A 16,462-nucleotide genomic window follows, 5' to 3' on the forward strand; every position below is an offset into this window, starting at 1 on the left:
ATTTTTAATAAAGCTGCTGACTGGTAGCAAAGCACTACTGAAAAGCAAACCTCTTGCCAGGATTTCAGAAAGGGGAAAAAAGGATAACCAGAAAACATTAGAGTGACCTCAACAATATTCAAGGCTTTAGGAGTTGTTTTTTTTTAAGAAAAACACCTATGTAAGTAGAAAAATGTGGAAAATGGGACAAAATGCAAGCTAACTTTACCAAAGGTGAAGTGGGTTGAGTGAATCTATTTCTGTTGATCAATACCACTGTTTTAATCAGTAGAAAGTGATGCAGATAATATCTAGTAGGCTTCTGTAAAGGAAGTTGTGAATAAAATGCTAAAGCAGGAAAAACCCTTGGTTGTGCTAGAAGAGGAAGGCTGTCTGAAGGGAGGGTATTATTATAATTCTTAAAGAATCAATATTGGAATCACTCTTATTTAATGCTTGCAGTAGTGTGACACAAAAAGAGTATGCTAATGAAATTTTGCTGAAAGCAAACACTGAGATATATTACTAACACAGGAGAGGATTAAAGGCTCATCCAGGAAATAGATACTGTGACAACTGGAATAACAGAAATGGAATGAAATTTAACAGCATATAATGTATGTATGAAAAACCAACATCAGGAGCTCAGCACTTGGAAAACAAACACGGAAGAGAGACCTTAGCTGAACATAAGCTACCTATGAGTCACTACTGTGAAGACATCTGTGGGAAAGCTGAACACAGTCCTAAAATGTTCTAGGTTTGGTATTGCTAATAGACATATGAAAATATTCATACAATTGTACAAGGCATTCCTGAAATCTCATGTCAAATATTTATTTTCCTTCTCCATGTGTGAGTACCAGGACAGGTGGAAGAGCACTATAAAAGCAGGAAAGCTTATCTTACTGAGATAATGAAGATAGTTCATCTTCTTTCCCCAGGCTTATTATCAAGTCACTAGCAATCCATAATATTCACCAGTTCACCATTTTGAACCACAAGACTGCAGGATGGATCAATGTCACGATAATGTGGCCAATAAATCAAGACTAAAATGTGTAATTTTGCAAGGATGGTTGCCTAATTATTGGCCCTGTGTAATCACCCATAAATCACACTTTATTTATGACCTCAAGACAAATATTCATGATAATCTCTAATTTTTTACAGTAATGGAAACCCATTTAGATAAGATTTCCTACAGATAACTGTAACACTTAACAAATAACACTTCAGAAAAGAGAAGATTAAGATCTGTTTACTGACTGAGACTTGTCTGATTTAAGAATATACACAAATATTTGAGTTATGATGTTATCTTGTTCCTTTATCAAAGAAAATTAATTACATTGTTTATAACTTGTACTTTTTGTAAGAGATAGATATTGTGTCTAATTGGTGAATATGTTATATCTACTCTTCTATCCCAGGTTAATAATTTAAAATACGGTACAGATTTGTACAGTACAGACATGTACAGATTTTCTATTAAAGACCAGGAAACCTTTGGATGCCTGCCAGTAAATATTCTGTGAATGTTTCTGCCAACTGCAAATAACAGTAACTACCATTAACGCTTCTACCTTAAGAACACAGCGTGCTCAAAAATATCAAACTTGTTTGGTTTTGTATGAGTTATGAGGTAAAGAATGCTAAAATAAAATATAAATATCGTAAATGTGCAATTTCATTAAACTTTGTAGATGCACACTTTAGTCAGGAATGCTTATCATTATGTGAATGTGTTAATTCATTTCAGTATGTGTGGTCATGTTAGTGTTTTCATTTCATCAAATGTTAGAAGATAGATCTTATATTAAATATATGAGAATGTATATATAGTATTGGAATACAGCATGTTCCAGGTCAATATTAGCAGAGTCATTGCCCATGGAAAACACGAATAGTATCTTAAGGGACTGGAATCCTAATAAACCTCAAGACAACAGTCCTGTTGTGTGTGAACTGATTACAGTGTGAAATTTGTGGGCTCAATCAACTTAGAAAGCAAACTCTTTTTCAGGTATAAAGACATTTCTGGGAGTAAGGGCCAAGGTTGGCCAAGGCAGAGCTCAGCTGACAGCACGTTATGCCCAGAGGGGACCCTGTGCCTGCAACAGCCTCCTCGTGCTGGGGTTATGGCACCGAAATGCCAGAGCAGGTGTACTGCACCTCCTGCCAGAAATACAACTCCCGCCCTCAGTCTAGACATGCAATTTCTGTAAGACTTCAACTCTCCAGTATTCATTTTAAATAAAAATGTGTGTGCTTGCTGGTGCTGTTATTTTAAAGATGATCATACACATGTAGAAAGACAGAGGACTGCTGTCGTCCAGCCACTACTAGGGATCATTCCCAGGGATCAGTGCTCATCGTAGCCATCAGGTTGCAATGACCTCCCACCACTGCTGACCTTGTATTTCCTTTTATTTCATGTGTGTGTAACAGGCACAGGAAGCACAAGTCTGGAAGGTTCCAAGCAGCTTCCTCACAGCTGTGTGTGGATGGGTGAAGGCTGCCTGCCCTGCTCCTGGGCATGTGGCTGCCCTTTCCTTCCGTCCTGCTGCTGTTGGGAGTTGATGGTGCCTCGGAGAGGCGGCTCTCGGAGCAGAGCAGCCGCCCAGCGAAACAGCCAGCTGAGGAAAGAGCTAAAGAAGGGACTGCCCCGAGCAGCCGCTGCTGTGTAGGTCAATCTTTCCAACAGCACAACCCTGCAGCTAAAGGCAACCTTTTGTGACAGTTGGGTCCCACAGCTGCAGGGAAATTGAAGAGATGATTTGGTGTCTTTTTCTATTTGTTTTCTGGAGTTGATCAAACTAAACTTTCCTGACTTAAAATCAGTTTTGGTTTAGATTCAAAGGAAATACTGCTAACAACCTATTGTCTGATTTTGTTATTTCTTTGCTTCATAATAACTTATCTTGCAAATATTTCCATTTATTGTGATGAAAGACAATCTGATGACAAAGTGTGTAATGTCAAGAAAATGTGCCTCTTTGGCTTCCCTCTTGCTTCCACAGGGAAAATACTTTACTATAGATTCACACCAGCATCCTCTTCTAGTTGTACTTGTCAAAGCTGCTGGCCAGTTGTCTGCTACTTTCATGTCCTCTTTGTCCATAATCCCTGCTGCCACAGGTGATTTGCCATCCACTGTTGAATAAGTGGACTCCTTTTCTAATTTGTTGCATCAAGGAGGTAAAAGAGGACGATGTCCTATCAATGCATTAATTTTATTTTGTATTCCACTTTTTACTTTCTACATTGTGCTGGTGGACTTTGAAGTTCCAGGAGCCAGCTGAGGTAGCTCATCAACATGTTTCATGTTGGACAGAGAGAAATGCAACTTGTCTTAACACAGCAAGACAGTCTGTCAGGGCAGGAGAGCTTTATTTTCTCAGTTTGGAGACAGGCAGGCATTATTTCAACTCGTCTTTTTATGTTCATATTTGCAGAAGTCCTCTCCTGTGAAAATATACCTCAAACATATGTACATTTACATATACTATATATATAATGTAGAAGGTTCAACTAAATTGGAAATATTCTGTTGTCATTGTTCATAGAGAAATTTTATGGAAATAACATAGAAGAGAAGGAATGTTTCTGAACAGCGTCCCTCAGTACACCTGGCTGGAATCAGCTAAAGCAAATTCATCACTGCTGGTGCTTGTATTCTCTCCCCCACTACAAACCACAGTTTGTCTCTGACATATGGGATTAAGGAGCCAGCAAGAAGCTTTATCATCTCACTGGGAGTTTATCAATTCCCAGAATCATCCTCAAAAAGCAGATGATGTTCTATTGGTGTGAATACCAGAAACCAATTCTATCGTGCATGCCAGAGGTTAATCATCACTATTCTTGTCTGTTCTCTCTCCAAGGTAAACATTCTGATGATAGCCTTCATGCTATGCTGATAAGTAACTACTATTTGGTCATTTAATTTTTATTTGCTTCACTGAAGTATCTGTGAAGGGTCCAGGCCAAAGAAGAAGAAATTATGGCAAACAGCTGGTTTTATTTATTTTGCATTGTTTAAGTGACTTCAGATATTCTGAAATCTAATTCAGATGTGAGGTGGAGAAATGCAGTTACAAAACGTGGGATATGCGCCCGTGTTGACAATCACAAATGGAATCCTGCCCACAGCAAGTACACTTGATGTTTGTAGTGGTCTTTCAGCTGTCTCCTGCCTTATCCATCTATTAGCATTGCTTTAGGCTTGCTGACAAGGTAATGTGACAATTTCAGCACTAAATAGGTGCTAAGCAAAGATGACTCTAAACGGGCCACCTACTTACTGTGCAGAGCGTGACTGTTTCTGCATGAAATCCTTTTTGTGCTGTTTGGGAGAATTCAAATGTGATTTTCTGTTCTTTGTGTCTAAGATAATATGACAAGAACTATAGCTGAGGGGAAGGAGAATGAGGACTCTGGATTAGAAATGTGTTTATTTCTCTAGGCAGAAGAGTGATTGACAAGCCTGGTGGTATCCAGGATAAAACCCGCTAAATTTGGGAGCCTACTAAAGTAAAATTGTGCTGTAACTAAGGCACCCCTGCAGCTGCCATAGCACTACCACAGTGGACTGTTCTTTGGGTTTTCAGTTTCTTTTTTTTCTGTTAATGCCCACAAAGGTGACCTTCTAAAGAAACAAATGATTTCTTTTGAAGGGATAATTATTAAGTTTCTTAGACATGGAAATATAAGCAAACTGTCAGACTTCGATGATACAGTGATCCTTATTTATTGCAAGCTGACCAAACAACTCCCACAGGAGGTTGGGACCATGGATCTATTTTTTTCCAGATAGGGACCTTTAAACACTCTATCTCTTATTTGAGGCAAGGATCTGTGTGTGTGTGTATTTATGTCTGTCTCATTCTTTTCCCCTTAATGCATTTTATTTCCTGCTTATATGAGAGGTATGTTAATACAGAATAAAAACTGGTACATGGTTTATTTCCTTGCTGGAGCTCATTTCTCTCCTGGTCCACCTTACCCTCCTGGTACTCATAAAATAACCAGATCACAGAGTTTCCACTTTAATGACTATTGCTTTGCTCTTAAAGAAAGATCTTGTTACAATGAACAAACAGCAGTGTTACTAATAAAGTCTCTGCTGTTCATATTTAAGAACTGATTTCCTGTTATATATTAAAAAGATCCTCATTTTAAGTATATTTTAAGTACTTGAGCTTTTAGTTGTGTTTGTTAAAAAAACAGAAGTGCTTTATATAACTTTTGTAAATTCTTAAGACTTTAAATATGTATAAATTCCATCCAGTTTTCTCTGATCACAGCATAGAGTTTCACCTTTTTGATATATCAAATGAAAGTCAACATCTAATTGTGCTCTTTTTAAAACTTGTGTAAAAACAACAACAAAAAAACACTGGTGGAATTCCTGTTTGGATTACTGAAGACAACATTTTAAAATAAAGGAATTGATGCCGAAAGAGAATTGAAGAGGTAAATCTGTTTATATCAATTAAAACAACTTAACTCTAACCAGGTTTAAAACTTGTGTAGCCCAAACACATTTCAGCCATTTCAAATTTTAAGGTAGATACAGTCTAATCATATTGAATTGCTTCTGTGCTGCACTTCTCCTCACATTTTAAGAAAAATGTTTACTACAGTACAATTTCACACTGATTAGAAGGGTGGAAAATACAGTCTCCAGAAGTGACTCAAAGAAGTTTATTCATTGTCATGTGGGCTTGCTTTGGGCAGATCAGACAAGCTCATAGGCATGTCAGCAGAGCTGAGCCCTGCAGTTCTGTGACAGCACTGATGGATGTGTGCTGGTGTCAGCTCAACAGCAAAAGGGGGATTTTTCCAATGCAGGTCAGTCAGGGGATGTTTGAAATACTTTAATATTTTTTATAAGGAGCTTCTAAATATGCTACTTATGCTAAATAGGCTACTTATTAAAATTATATTCTGGGACAGGTGAAGGTGAGAGTCCTCCTTGGGCAGTTCTGCTTCTGCAGGTAAATCTTTTGTCAATTCTACCCTCACTGATGGCCATAAACAACCTACCAAGCAGTTATAATGCAGAAGAGCTGATAATACTATCACTATATTAATTTTTATATAATGACTTACGGCAGTACATAATGGACACTTCCAAACTACAAAGATCATTTTTGAACAGAGGATTTCATCTTCATATGGAATGCCTTAAAAATTCAAAAGATACTCTTGATTTCTATGCATAAGAAAACATGTATTTTGAATCAAGTTTGGAAATATTTCTAATGGAGATCTCAGACTGAACGAATTTCTTGATTATGTCGCTGTTGCTCTGTGAAATGTCAGATCTAAGCAGAACAATTTCCTTGCCAAAAAACATTTACTGTATAAAATGTTAGCTGGAAAATCTGAGAAGAAGGAAAAAACAAAACCCAATTTTCTGCTATTCATTTTTAAGGCCATCTTTTGATTTGTTCCCTTTTAGCTAAGTCATTGTTTTTCCTCGCTGTTTCATGTACAAAGCAAACTGCATACCAAAACCACACACTTTATGAGTCAGAAATTGGAAATGAGTAGAGATGTTATTGCTATTGCTTTCAGTAACATGAAGTAAGCAGGTTGCCTTCCTTTCATTTTGGCAGGATGATAATTTTTATAAATGCTATTTTAATACACAACTCTGTACACACTTTATGTTACACTCCCACCATATGTTACATAAATTGCTAAACTAAGTTTTAAAGAAAAGAGTCTCTATTGTGCCTCATTTTCTTTCAAATATGAGCAAAGAAGAAGATTATAATAGACATGAAGCTGCATCCATGTGCAAGTCTACATCTCATTCCAAAAATGTATTTTGAAATTGTTCTGTCTTCTCTTTGTGATGGTCTTGCTTATGGTGTGTGATTAAGCTAATTCAAATATATATACAAACACATAATGGGATTGGAAGAGCAGAATTCTTTGAACTGTTTGCAGAAATAAGTCTCCAGAAATAAGGATTTACCTCACAAACGAAGTAAAATGTTCACTTTTCTATAAAAAGCAAGTCTAGTTACGTTTGAAACAAACTATATGTAGAGTATAATAAATCCTGAATGTTTGGGTGAAAGATGTTCAAAAGAAAAATGCACATGAGTTTGAAAGTTGTGGTTTAATTAATAGATAAACTGTTACAGCCCATGGCTGGTATACCTTTTTAAAGAGAGAAGAGATAATTTTCAGTATATTTGAGTAAATGTATCAAATAATAGTAGTATGTGACTCAGAATAGAAAATTACTGAGGAAGATGTACCTTTCTCCCCCACTGCTCAAGTATCCAAATGAACACAGATTGGGTATCTATGAAAAGATATAATTACAGTTTTTTAAATTATGTCATCCATCCTCTTTCATTCTACAGCTAAATTATCACATTCTCAGGATAGAGTAAAAATATGGAGCATAAAATTAGGACTATTTTATTTTCTATATTTAATACAGAGTCAATGTTTAGAATGAGCACGGGAACATCAAGGCCCTGGCACAAGCAAGCAGCATTTCAAGACTGCATTTAAGAGGAGCTTCTATTGAAGGCACATCAACCAAGTGCCTTTCTAAAGGAGGAATAAATGGTAAGGGACACATGGCCGTGCACATGAAGGTTTCTAGACTGCCTGCAAGTGAGGGCAGGGAGCTGATTCCACTGACATGTATGCCTTGCTGCCTCCTGCTCCCCGAAGGAGCTGCTGTGCCTGCAATCCCTCGCCCAGCTCCTACAGAACACGAACGTGACCTGCCCTGTGCCCGGGCAGGTTTGGCCCTGCTCTTGCACAGGATCCCTGACTGCATGGCTGCAAAGGCATGGCTGAGAGCCCCCTCAAAGAAGCAGCTACTGAAGACTCATCTGCAACTGGGATAGTAAAATCTGCAGGCTGGGACTGGAGCTGTGCCAAGTGGTCCAGGGATTGTGTGCATTTAGGATTTGGGTATGAATTGCTTTCAAGAGCAAGTCCGGGCTTGTCTGCCGCTATTGCACTTACAAAAACATCTCCCCGAGAGGCAAAATCCTACTGGAAACCTGCAGGGTTTAGGTGCAAAGTCCTACTGGGTCTTTTGCCAAGTGAGAAGTCTGAGCTTTGGTGGCTTGCAAGGGCACAGGGGCTTGGCTGCTCTCTGCAAACGAGACTGTTGCCAACCCAGATTGTTGCCAAATCTGTAAAGGGCCTGCTATTGCAGGGGCCTTATGCCCCAAGGTGTTGAAGGGTGTACCCAGCTCTTGCAGGATTATTTGCTCCAAGGGAAGGACTTCTGCTCGACTTCGAAACACACTCCTTTGCATGTTAGAATTGTTTCAGAGCAAGCAGATGTTACCTGGTTCTATTGAAACTTAGTAGAAAGCTTCACAACTGCTTGGTGGTTAATTGTTGTGGTGCTCTTTTTAAGGTAGAAGCAGCTATTGGCACCGTAGGATTTTAAAACACAGCTATTGTATAGGCGAGAAAAATCAGCAGTGTCTACATTGCAAAGTGAGACGTTTTCTCCTGAAATGGGTTACTGTGTAAACCATGGGTTTGCAGCTACCAGCAGAAACAAATAACAAGTGCTTTCTAAGCAATACTAGAACTGGAGCATTCCTGTATTTCTAATTGTAAGACTGCCTTTGTTTCCAGAGAATAAGGAATTCTGAGAAAAGGAGACGGGTCTTTCGAATGACATATGCTTTCCACCTTCATCTTAGTACCTTCTTTTGAAAAACAGAATGATGAAAGTGGTTCTTTTCTGCCGAGGCAGCCACTCCTCCTGATCAAGAGAAGCACGCTGCAAATTGGAAACAAAACGGGACTAAAAACCCGTGCACATTAAAAGTGAACGCATGAGGGGTATGAAAGTGGCTGCAGATTGTTAAAGTGCCAAAAGTGAAAACTATCTCTTAGGGCAATAAGGGACACTGCATTTCTCTCCCTGCTCACCCAAAACTCCCCCTCCCTGCATGCACCAGCACAGGACATGTACACCAGCACAGGACATGTGCACCAGCACAGGACATGTGCACCAGCACAGGACATGTACTCAAATGTGCCACATGCCCTGTGCTCCTGCAGGCTCGGCCCCCCAAGCTGAGCTTTGACGCCAGGCTGCACCAATGGGCCTCAGGGGGACCCCAGGGGAGCCCTGCCTGGCCTAGGGACGGGAGGCCGGGGGGCCAAGGGCGTTCACCACCCGCTGCCCCACGGGCCCGGGTTGCTACATGTGGGGGCAGCACCCCTATAAGAGCCCTGCGGCCCTGCCCCCGGGCCGAGGGCGGGAGAATTGGCAGTGCTGGGCCATGGAGGCTGCTGAGGCCACGGCCAAGGCGGCCCTGCGAGCACCCAAATGCTCCCGCTGCCGCAACCACGGCTTCGTGGTGCCGGTGAAGGGCCACGCCGGGCACTGCCGCTGGAAGCTGTGCCTGTGCGACAAGTGCTCGCTCATCACCGAGCGGCAGAAGATCATGGCAGCGCAGAAGGCGCTCAGGCAGCAGGAGCCCGACCCGCCGGCCCGGGCGGGCGCGGACCCCGCTCCCTCGGGCGAGGCTTCGGCGGCGGCGGCGGTGGCCGAGGACGGTGCCCCCGAGCACTGCGGCCTCGAGGGGAAGAAGGGCGCCCAGCCCGACGGCGGCAGCTGCAAAGGCGCGGTGTCCTGGGGGCCACCGCCGCCTCCCTTCAGGGACCTCGGTAAGGACCTGGCCCCAGAGCCGCTTCTCCTGCCCAGCATCTTGTGTGTTCATCCTCCTCTTTTCCCTTTATCAAACCCTGCCGCTTGTGCAGTTCGCACCTGCTGATTCCTCAGGCTCTGCCCCCACCCCCGAGAGCCATTCCTGCTGTCTGTCCCGTTTTCCTTCCTCAGCGGGCTCAGCCGGCATGTCGAATGCCCAGCCCGCACTGACGGTCCCTTCGCAGCGCGGGGCCGGAGCAGCGTGCTCGGCCTCGCCGCTCCTTGCGAGGCTGAAGCCTAAGCGAGTGGCTTTTTTCTTGAGAGGGAAGTTAGTGTGGGAGGGCGAACAAACCGGGATCTGCTTTGCATATTTCTCCCAGTGCTGGTTCACTGTTTATAAATTCGCAGGCACAAGCCTCCAGCAGCAGAAAACTCAGCGATGGCAGGTAAATGGGGAAGGTGCTGCTGCAGTGTCTGAAGCAAGCATTTTATGATAGCCCTGTAAAATAAAGAGACCTTTTGGCCTTAATTCCTGTAGCAAAAACTAAACTTGGCTGGCATGACTTGGTGTAAAAGTGCCTTTAGTATTTTAGAGGAGGGCCTAGATTTTGCAGGTGGAGCAGTTGTGTGGTCTGTCACCTCTTAAATTGCTTCCTTTAATAGAGTCTTTCATGTGACTTACTATTTATTATAGTAATTGCATTCTGTTACTATTTAATAATTTTACAGAAATCGTTGCTGACTGCAATAGTCATTAGTCTGAGCTCCAGAGAGCTAGCAGACTGCAAGACAAAATGTTGTTCTGAGAAGCCCAGAGGAAAGACTTGTTTCAGAGGTCTCTGATCTCCACAGATTACTGTCAATAACTTCCTTTTTTTAGTTTTGTTTCCAAAGAAAATTATGTTTATGGATGATGCCAGCTGTACAGTTGCCTGTCAGTCCTTCCCTTAATAACATTTTTAACAGCCTGACCAACTTCAAAAAAGGTTAGGCACAAATAATGTAATTGTACTACTCCTAAAGTCATCCTACTCTGATGTAAATTCTTCACCTTCTCCACAAACAGGAGGATGGGCAGACAAGAGAGACCCTTTTCATATTCAAATAACCACTCTCTTTTTTTTTTAAGACTTCAGAGAGGTCATGTAAGATTGAAGATGCAAGATAAAAACTGAAATAACTGATTTCTGCATCTGAAGTTGCCTATGTGTGACCCTAAAACTGAGCCCGTCTGTAAATTAACTTAAGAAGTGACAGATAGGACTCTATTATTAGAACTCTAAAGTTAGAGCTTGTGTTATTTCTGTGGAATTTTGTTTTAAGTACTGCTAGAGTTAAAAGCCCTAAGGTAGGTTGTTTGGCTGTTGCTGATGTTCTGAAAGAGATTTACAGCTAGTGCATTACTGAGGACAAGCTTCACAGTGCCCAAGGCAGAAAAGAACGCAAAATAACTGCGTTACAAGTGTCATCTGCTGTACCTTTCCTTAGTTCCAAAAAAATCACAAAATAAATTCACGAGGAGCTAAGCAGGAAACCAAAGGACCAGATTCTCCTGTCTGAGAGTAGAATTTATCCCTGCAGCTACTTTTACAAAACTCCACAGAATTACGTGGATATTTTTGTTTGTTCTTTTCTCATTGTTTCCTAGTTCACCGGGCTTTTCCTCCAGAATACACTGTCAACCCAGAATACCTGGAGAGAGAGGCCTCGAAAGTGTACCCTGGGTGTTCTGGGGTGTATCCTTACCACCCATTTCCCATGGGATTTGCCATCAGTGAGTCAAGCAGTGGGGAAGCACCACCTCCAGGGATACCACTTCAGAGAGGTTTCCGACACATTCCTAGCAACTATGGGCCAGGGAATGCAGCTTCTGTATCAGTAAGTAGCTGGCTTTTAGTTACCTCTGCTAATACTGCTGCCTTTACTTTTAGCTGCCTTTCTGTTGAAGTACCCATGAAAAGTCATCAAGTTTACCAGTTACTTCACAACATTTTGATATATTACGTTGAAGAAAACAAGAGCAAAGGGTGATGTCAATAGTCTGACCTGAACCCACAACAGCAAACCCATACACTTCCAAGTGGACAGAATTTGTGAAGCGTTTTGGGGCATTTATATCCTGCTAAATTCTGCAGCAGCCTTTTGGAATGATGGCAGTTGGACACTTGCACCTGGTCATGTTGTGCCAGTGTAGATGGCACAGATATGAATTGGGAGATTTCTCTTTTTCCATGCAGGACAAATCTAATGGGTAGGAAAAGCATCAGGGCTTGGCCAGGGTACCACAACCACAGAGAAAAAGCGTGGCTGCTCCTGGTTTAAACCAGCTGCTCCAATGAGATCCAGAACAGGTGATGAGCACTTAGGCCAGTTTTGCTGAAACATGGTCTGAGAAGCTGCTGCTTCCCAGTTCCAGCATGTTACACTGTGCACAGGTTTTGCACGTGTCAATACGTGCGTGGACGTGGCACCACATGGATAAAAAAATGTAATACAGATAAAAATTGAAACATATTTGTTTGATAATGGAGGTGTATCCAGGAGAGAGTCTTTAGATGGAAGATGAAGATGATTTGCTTCGTGTGTTTCCACAGGTTCCAGATGGAGGTGGAGATTTCCATCAAGGATACTACACTCCTCTGCCTCCGTTCATCCCACCAAGTTTTCTGACAGGGATTCATTACATTCCAACTGCCGTTTCACTGAACATCTTGGCTGAAACATCCAAGGAAGCACATGGTAAGGAAGTATGAGATGGGTCCTGGGAGATCCACCATTAACCTGGTTTCAGTATCTAACCACAGAGATGGAAACCCCAAGAGACCCTGATCCCAGCTAGTTGTGAGGGGTTCCCAGAGTCCTGAGCTGGAGCCAGGACTGAAGTCCTGAAGTCCTGGGACAGATTGCCAGCTGGCACAGCTCTGGGAGGGGCTGACCTAAGGGAAGCAGCCTGGCATGCTTGGGCTTTCTAGATGATAGGCATGTCAGTCTCAGGCAGACATTGAAGGCCGCAGGACTCAGAGCTATTCAGAAAATGATCTGCTGATGTTCTCAAAATGAAAATATTTTCTACATAGCTAGTTTGCAGGGCATATTTTAGAAATTATTTGGCTCCGTTGCAATTTAGATAAGTTGTTAAAAAATAATGTGGACTAACCATTATCATGAATAATATGAAATTTCTTGCTCATCTGAAAATCCTACTTTTTAATTGCTGCAAAAGAAGGATTTAATCTTCAAAATCTTGAGTTGATTCTCTCTAGAATTTTAATTTCTGGCATATATTAAGTCTTTGTGCCCCTCTACTTTGTGTCTGTTTCATGTATTGTGCCTACATGTGAACATATTTGTGATTATATTCACAAGTTTTTCATTTGGCTGCAGCAAGCTGTGACCACAAGAGGGTAGAGCTGCTCAGAGAATTAACACTAGTACTGGATGAGCAAATATGCAGTTTTATTTTAAATTTATTTTTTATTTTATTTTTTTTTTAATTTAAATTTTTGAAAATACAGATAAATAAATACAACTTTTTTTCTCTCCTGAGTTAGAGGGGAAGAGAGGAAAACAAGCGCTAGCACATAAACCAGAAAGTGTATGTAGGGATTAATGGGTTTTGTGATTGGAGATCTGGGGAATGCTGCAGTGGCAGAGAATGTGTAGGGAGCTGCAGCTTTTCTGTTGGACTTCATGGGAATGGGAAGGAACTGGGAGTAGCACAGAAACATGGCAGACACGGAGTGAAGTCATAGTATTGCGTGAGGGGAACAAGAGATCCAGTCCTGTACTGGTAGAGTGAAATTGTACTGGCCAAAAATGATGAAAACAGGATGGAGACACCAAGAGAGCAGCCTCCCCTTGAGAGCAAAATGCCATCTAATGACCTCAGCCCAGGCACAAAGCCATAGGAAACAATGCATCATGGACTGTGCTGCTCAGAGAACAATTCAATTTTCTTAGTACTATGGAGAAAGTAGAAATTAATTCTGCTGCATTGCATTTGTGCTCCAGGGTATGTAGGAATTTGCAGTTGTAACCCAGTGAGGGGGATAATTCTGCATGAGGTCATACAAAACAGCCTGGCAGCAGAAAATGCAGATGCAGAGGGAAGAGTGAAACTAATAAATCCTTTGATTCTGGAATTCAAGATGCTTGAAAAAAGAGAAAAGCTGTAACATGTAGTGCATAGGGATGTGTTAGGATTGCATAATGTCTTTTTTCTTCCAAAACCAAACTGAATCCAACCTGCAGTTAGACTTGGGAATATCCTTCCCCCAGAGACCTCCAGAACTGAGGTGAAATGGGCTTCCTGGTAAAACTGTAGCAGGAAAATGGATATAAAAACTCTAGCAGGGGACAAATGGTGAGGAAAGGTATTTGTGATCTCTGCCCCAAAGGAAATCTGAGATGAAGAAAAATGAACCCAAGTCCTACGTGAGAAAGGTGTTCTTAGACTAGTATCTGTTACCAGAAAGATTTGAGTCAGTATGAGGCCAGTTTGGTTTACAGTGGTGATGTGAAGTATAGGCCATGTTGTTACTTAATTTCATGCAGTATGAACTAGTAGTGTTATGGAGATTTGACAAATTAAACACAAGGTATGTCCAGTAGAACAGACAGTACAGCTTTTGAGGGTAGACTCTGCTTGCAGATTGTTGCCTTTCTAAAAGAGCAAGCCACAGAAAAAAAACAAACCACCTTGCCTGTGAGGAAATGAGGGAGCTTTTCATGCAAATTGGCAAGGAAATACTTCATAAAATGAAAATCCCTTGTTGGATTTGAAGAAGGGTTTATTAATTGGTCGGTCCAGGTCCTTGAGAATTCACAGGAGTGTTAAAAAGGCATGGCATAGGTTCACTGTGGGTATGTGGGTAAAAGCATCTACCTCATACTTCTATTCCAGTGCAGCTTCAAATGTGGAAATGTGATTGGTACCAGGTGTAAAGAGAACTGAAACACAGGGTTTGGGGGTTTGGCTTGTCTGTGTTTAACTCTGACATTTTTCTGTTCTTCATTTTAGCTACTGAAGTTGACAATGAGGATTCAAGGCTGGTTCATGAACCTGGACAACCACCTTCTTCCCCAGAAGAAACAAGCAGAGACCAACTTGTACACTCTAAACAGTAAATGGGCTGGAGAAGAGCTGAGAGCAGGCAGCACTATTTTCCTTTCTGAGGAGAGTGTTAGTTAATGAGGGTTGAGTGACACTTAGTCACCGAGCAGCTGAACACAACACTAGATGCTAGAAGGGGCTTAGTCCCCTGCCTCTCTTTATGATCATGTTAGAGCTACCAGGCTCACAGCTCTGCCTCCCGAGCACTGTAAAGCCCATGTTCCTAGAATAGGTTTTCCAGTGGAAGCAGCAAATGATTATGAGTCTGAATTTGTTCCTTTGCTGAGGTTACATGGCTCCCTGACCTTGGAGTGAGGTCTCTGAGCTGTGTGCATTCTGCAGCATTTTCATGTTCATGACAGTAGTCAAAAAGGTGTTGTTTGTATCTCTTTGCTTTAAAGGAAATCTGGTTATGAATGTTATGGAAGAGTTAAGTGATGTGGAGCCTGAGGACTGAGGGAAAGAGGATGAGAAGACAGCCTGCCTTGCTGATGAACTTGGCTCCTAAAGAAGATGATTGACTGGATTCAGCAGGGTAAGGGAACAGTAGGTGCTGGTCCAGAAAGGCATGGCAAGAATGTGTGGAAAGGCCTGGTGCCCCCGCACTGTTTTATGGATGAACTGCCTTTAAGGTGTTCAGGCTGGGGACAAACTCCATTTGGAATCACCTCTTGTCACACAGGCTTCACATCTGACATTTTGAATGTCCTTGATGATTTATACATGATTTCAATGTTGTTGAACTTGTGACAGCTGAAACTAAACAGTGCTGTTTGTTTCTGAAGGGCTCCTGTAGGCAGCTTTATCCGTGTGTATTGGGAGAGCACTGTGGTGTATCAAAGGTGTGGAGATATTGCCCAGGAAACTGGGACAGAACACCATTTAGAATAATAATTACTCAAATCCATACATACTATGATTTTCAGTGATGACCTTTAATTAAAAATGAATTAATTAAACATTCCTCTGCTGTTTTGCCTAGAGGAGTTGGTTTTGTACTAAGTGCATCAGTTGTTAATGTTTGAATAATTAGGGTGGGACTTTTGTATAATTAAAATGATACATTAAATTGTTGTTACAGTTTGATGTGTGTGTGCATGTATTTTTTTTCTAGTCAAATGTCAGATGTTGCCCTGAACAGCTCTGTGTAAAAAACTTGTCTGGAGAGAGATTTAGGCCTCAGTATTTTTCTTCTATAATGTCTGTCTGCTGCTGTAGAGGTGAGCACAGTAAAATAAACAGACTTTTCTGCTACTTGTATTAATAATCCCTTGCTCAATGCAAGAAGTAAAGAAACTATACTAAGCTGAACATTTATCTTTTTGTTTAATGTAGTAGATGATCTGCTGGAATGCTTTGCAGCACACAGCGTTTTGGGGCTGAAGTGAAAGTGGCAAATTTAGAACTGCCCAGAGGAAAACCAGAAAAATTAATATATCCATAGCAAAGAATCTGATGTACAGCTTGTTATGTAGTAGATTTACAACAGGATCTTTGCTCCCAGCAGTGTTCCAAACCTGCTCTTAAAACTGCTGTCTGCTTGGGAAAATCTGGATACTTTTCAAAATAAAATAATCTGCAAATAGAAATACCAGCAGCGCCCACAAAGCAGGTTCCTCTGCAGATGGTTTGTTTTTTATAATATAATGATTTAAGAAAATAATAATGTACAGTATGAATAGTTGAACAGTCTCCTTCCCAGATATTTT

General features: G+C 41.4%; 1 protein-coding gene across 1 annotated transcript; it reads left to right on the top strand.

Moving 5' to 3' along the window:
- Positions 1-9,037: 9,037 nt before the first annotated feature.
- On the top strand, positions 9,038-15,839 carry DMRTB1 (DMRT like family B with proline rich C-terminal 1). Its single transcript, XM_017805338.1, has 4 exons — positions 9,038-9,660; positions 11,289-11,518; positions 12,235-12,379; positions 14,661-15,839. Exons 1-4 carry the CDS (start codon positions 9,195-9,197, stop codon positions 14,765-14,767), a joined length of 948 nt encoding a protein of 315 aa, XP_017660827.1. The 5' UTR covers positions 9,038-9,194; the 3' UTR covers positions 14,768-15,839.
- Positions 15,840-16,462: the final 623 nt, after the last annotated feature.

Source organism: Lepidothrix coronata, unplaced genomic scaffold (assembly GCF_001604755.1).
Source record: "Lepidothrix coronata isolate B3197 unplaced genomic scaffold, Lepidothrix_coronata-1.0 Scaffold12, whole genome shotgun sequence".
Lineage (NCBI taxonomy): Eukaryota > Metazoa > Chordata > Aves > Passeriformes > Pipridae > Lepidothrix > Lepidothrix coronata.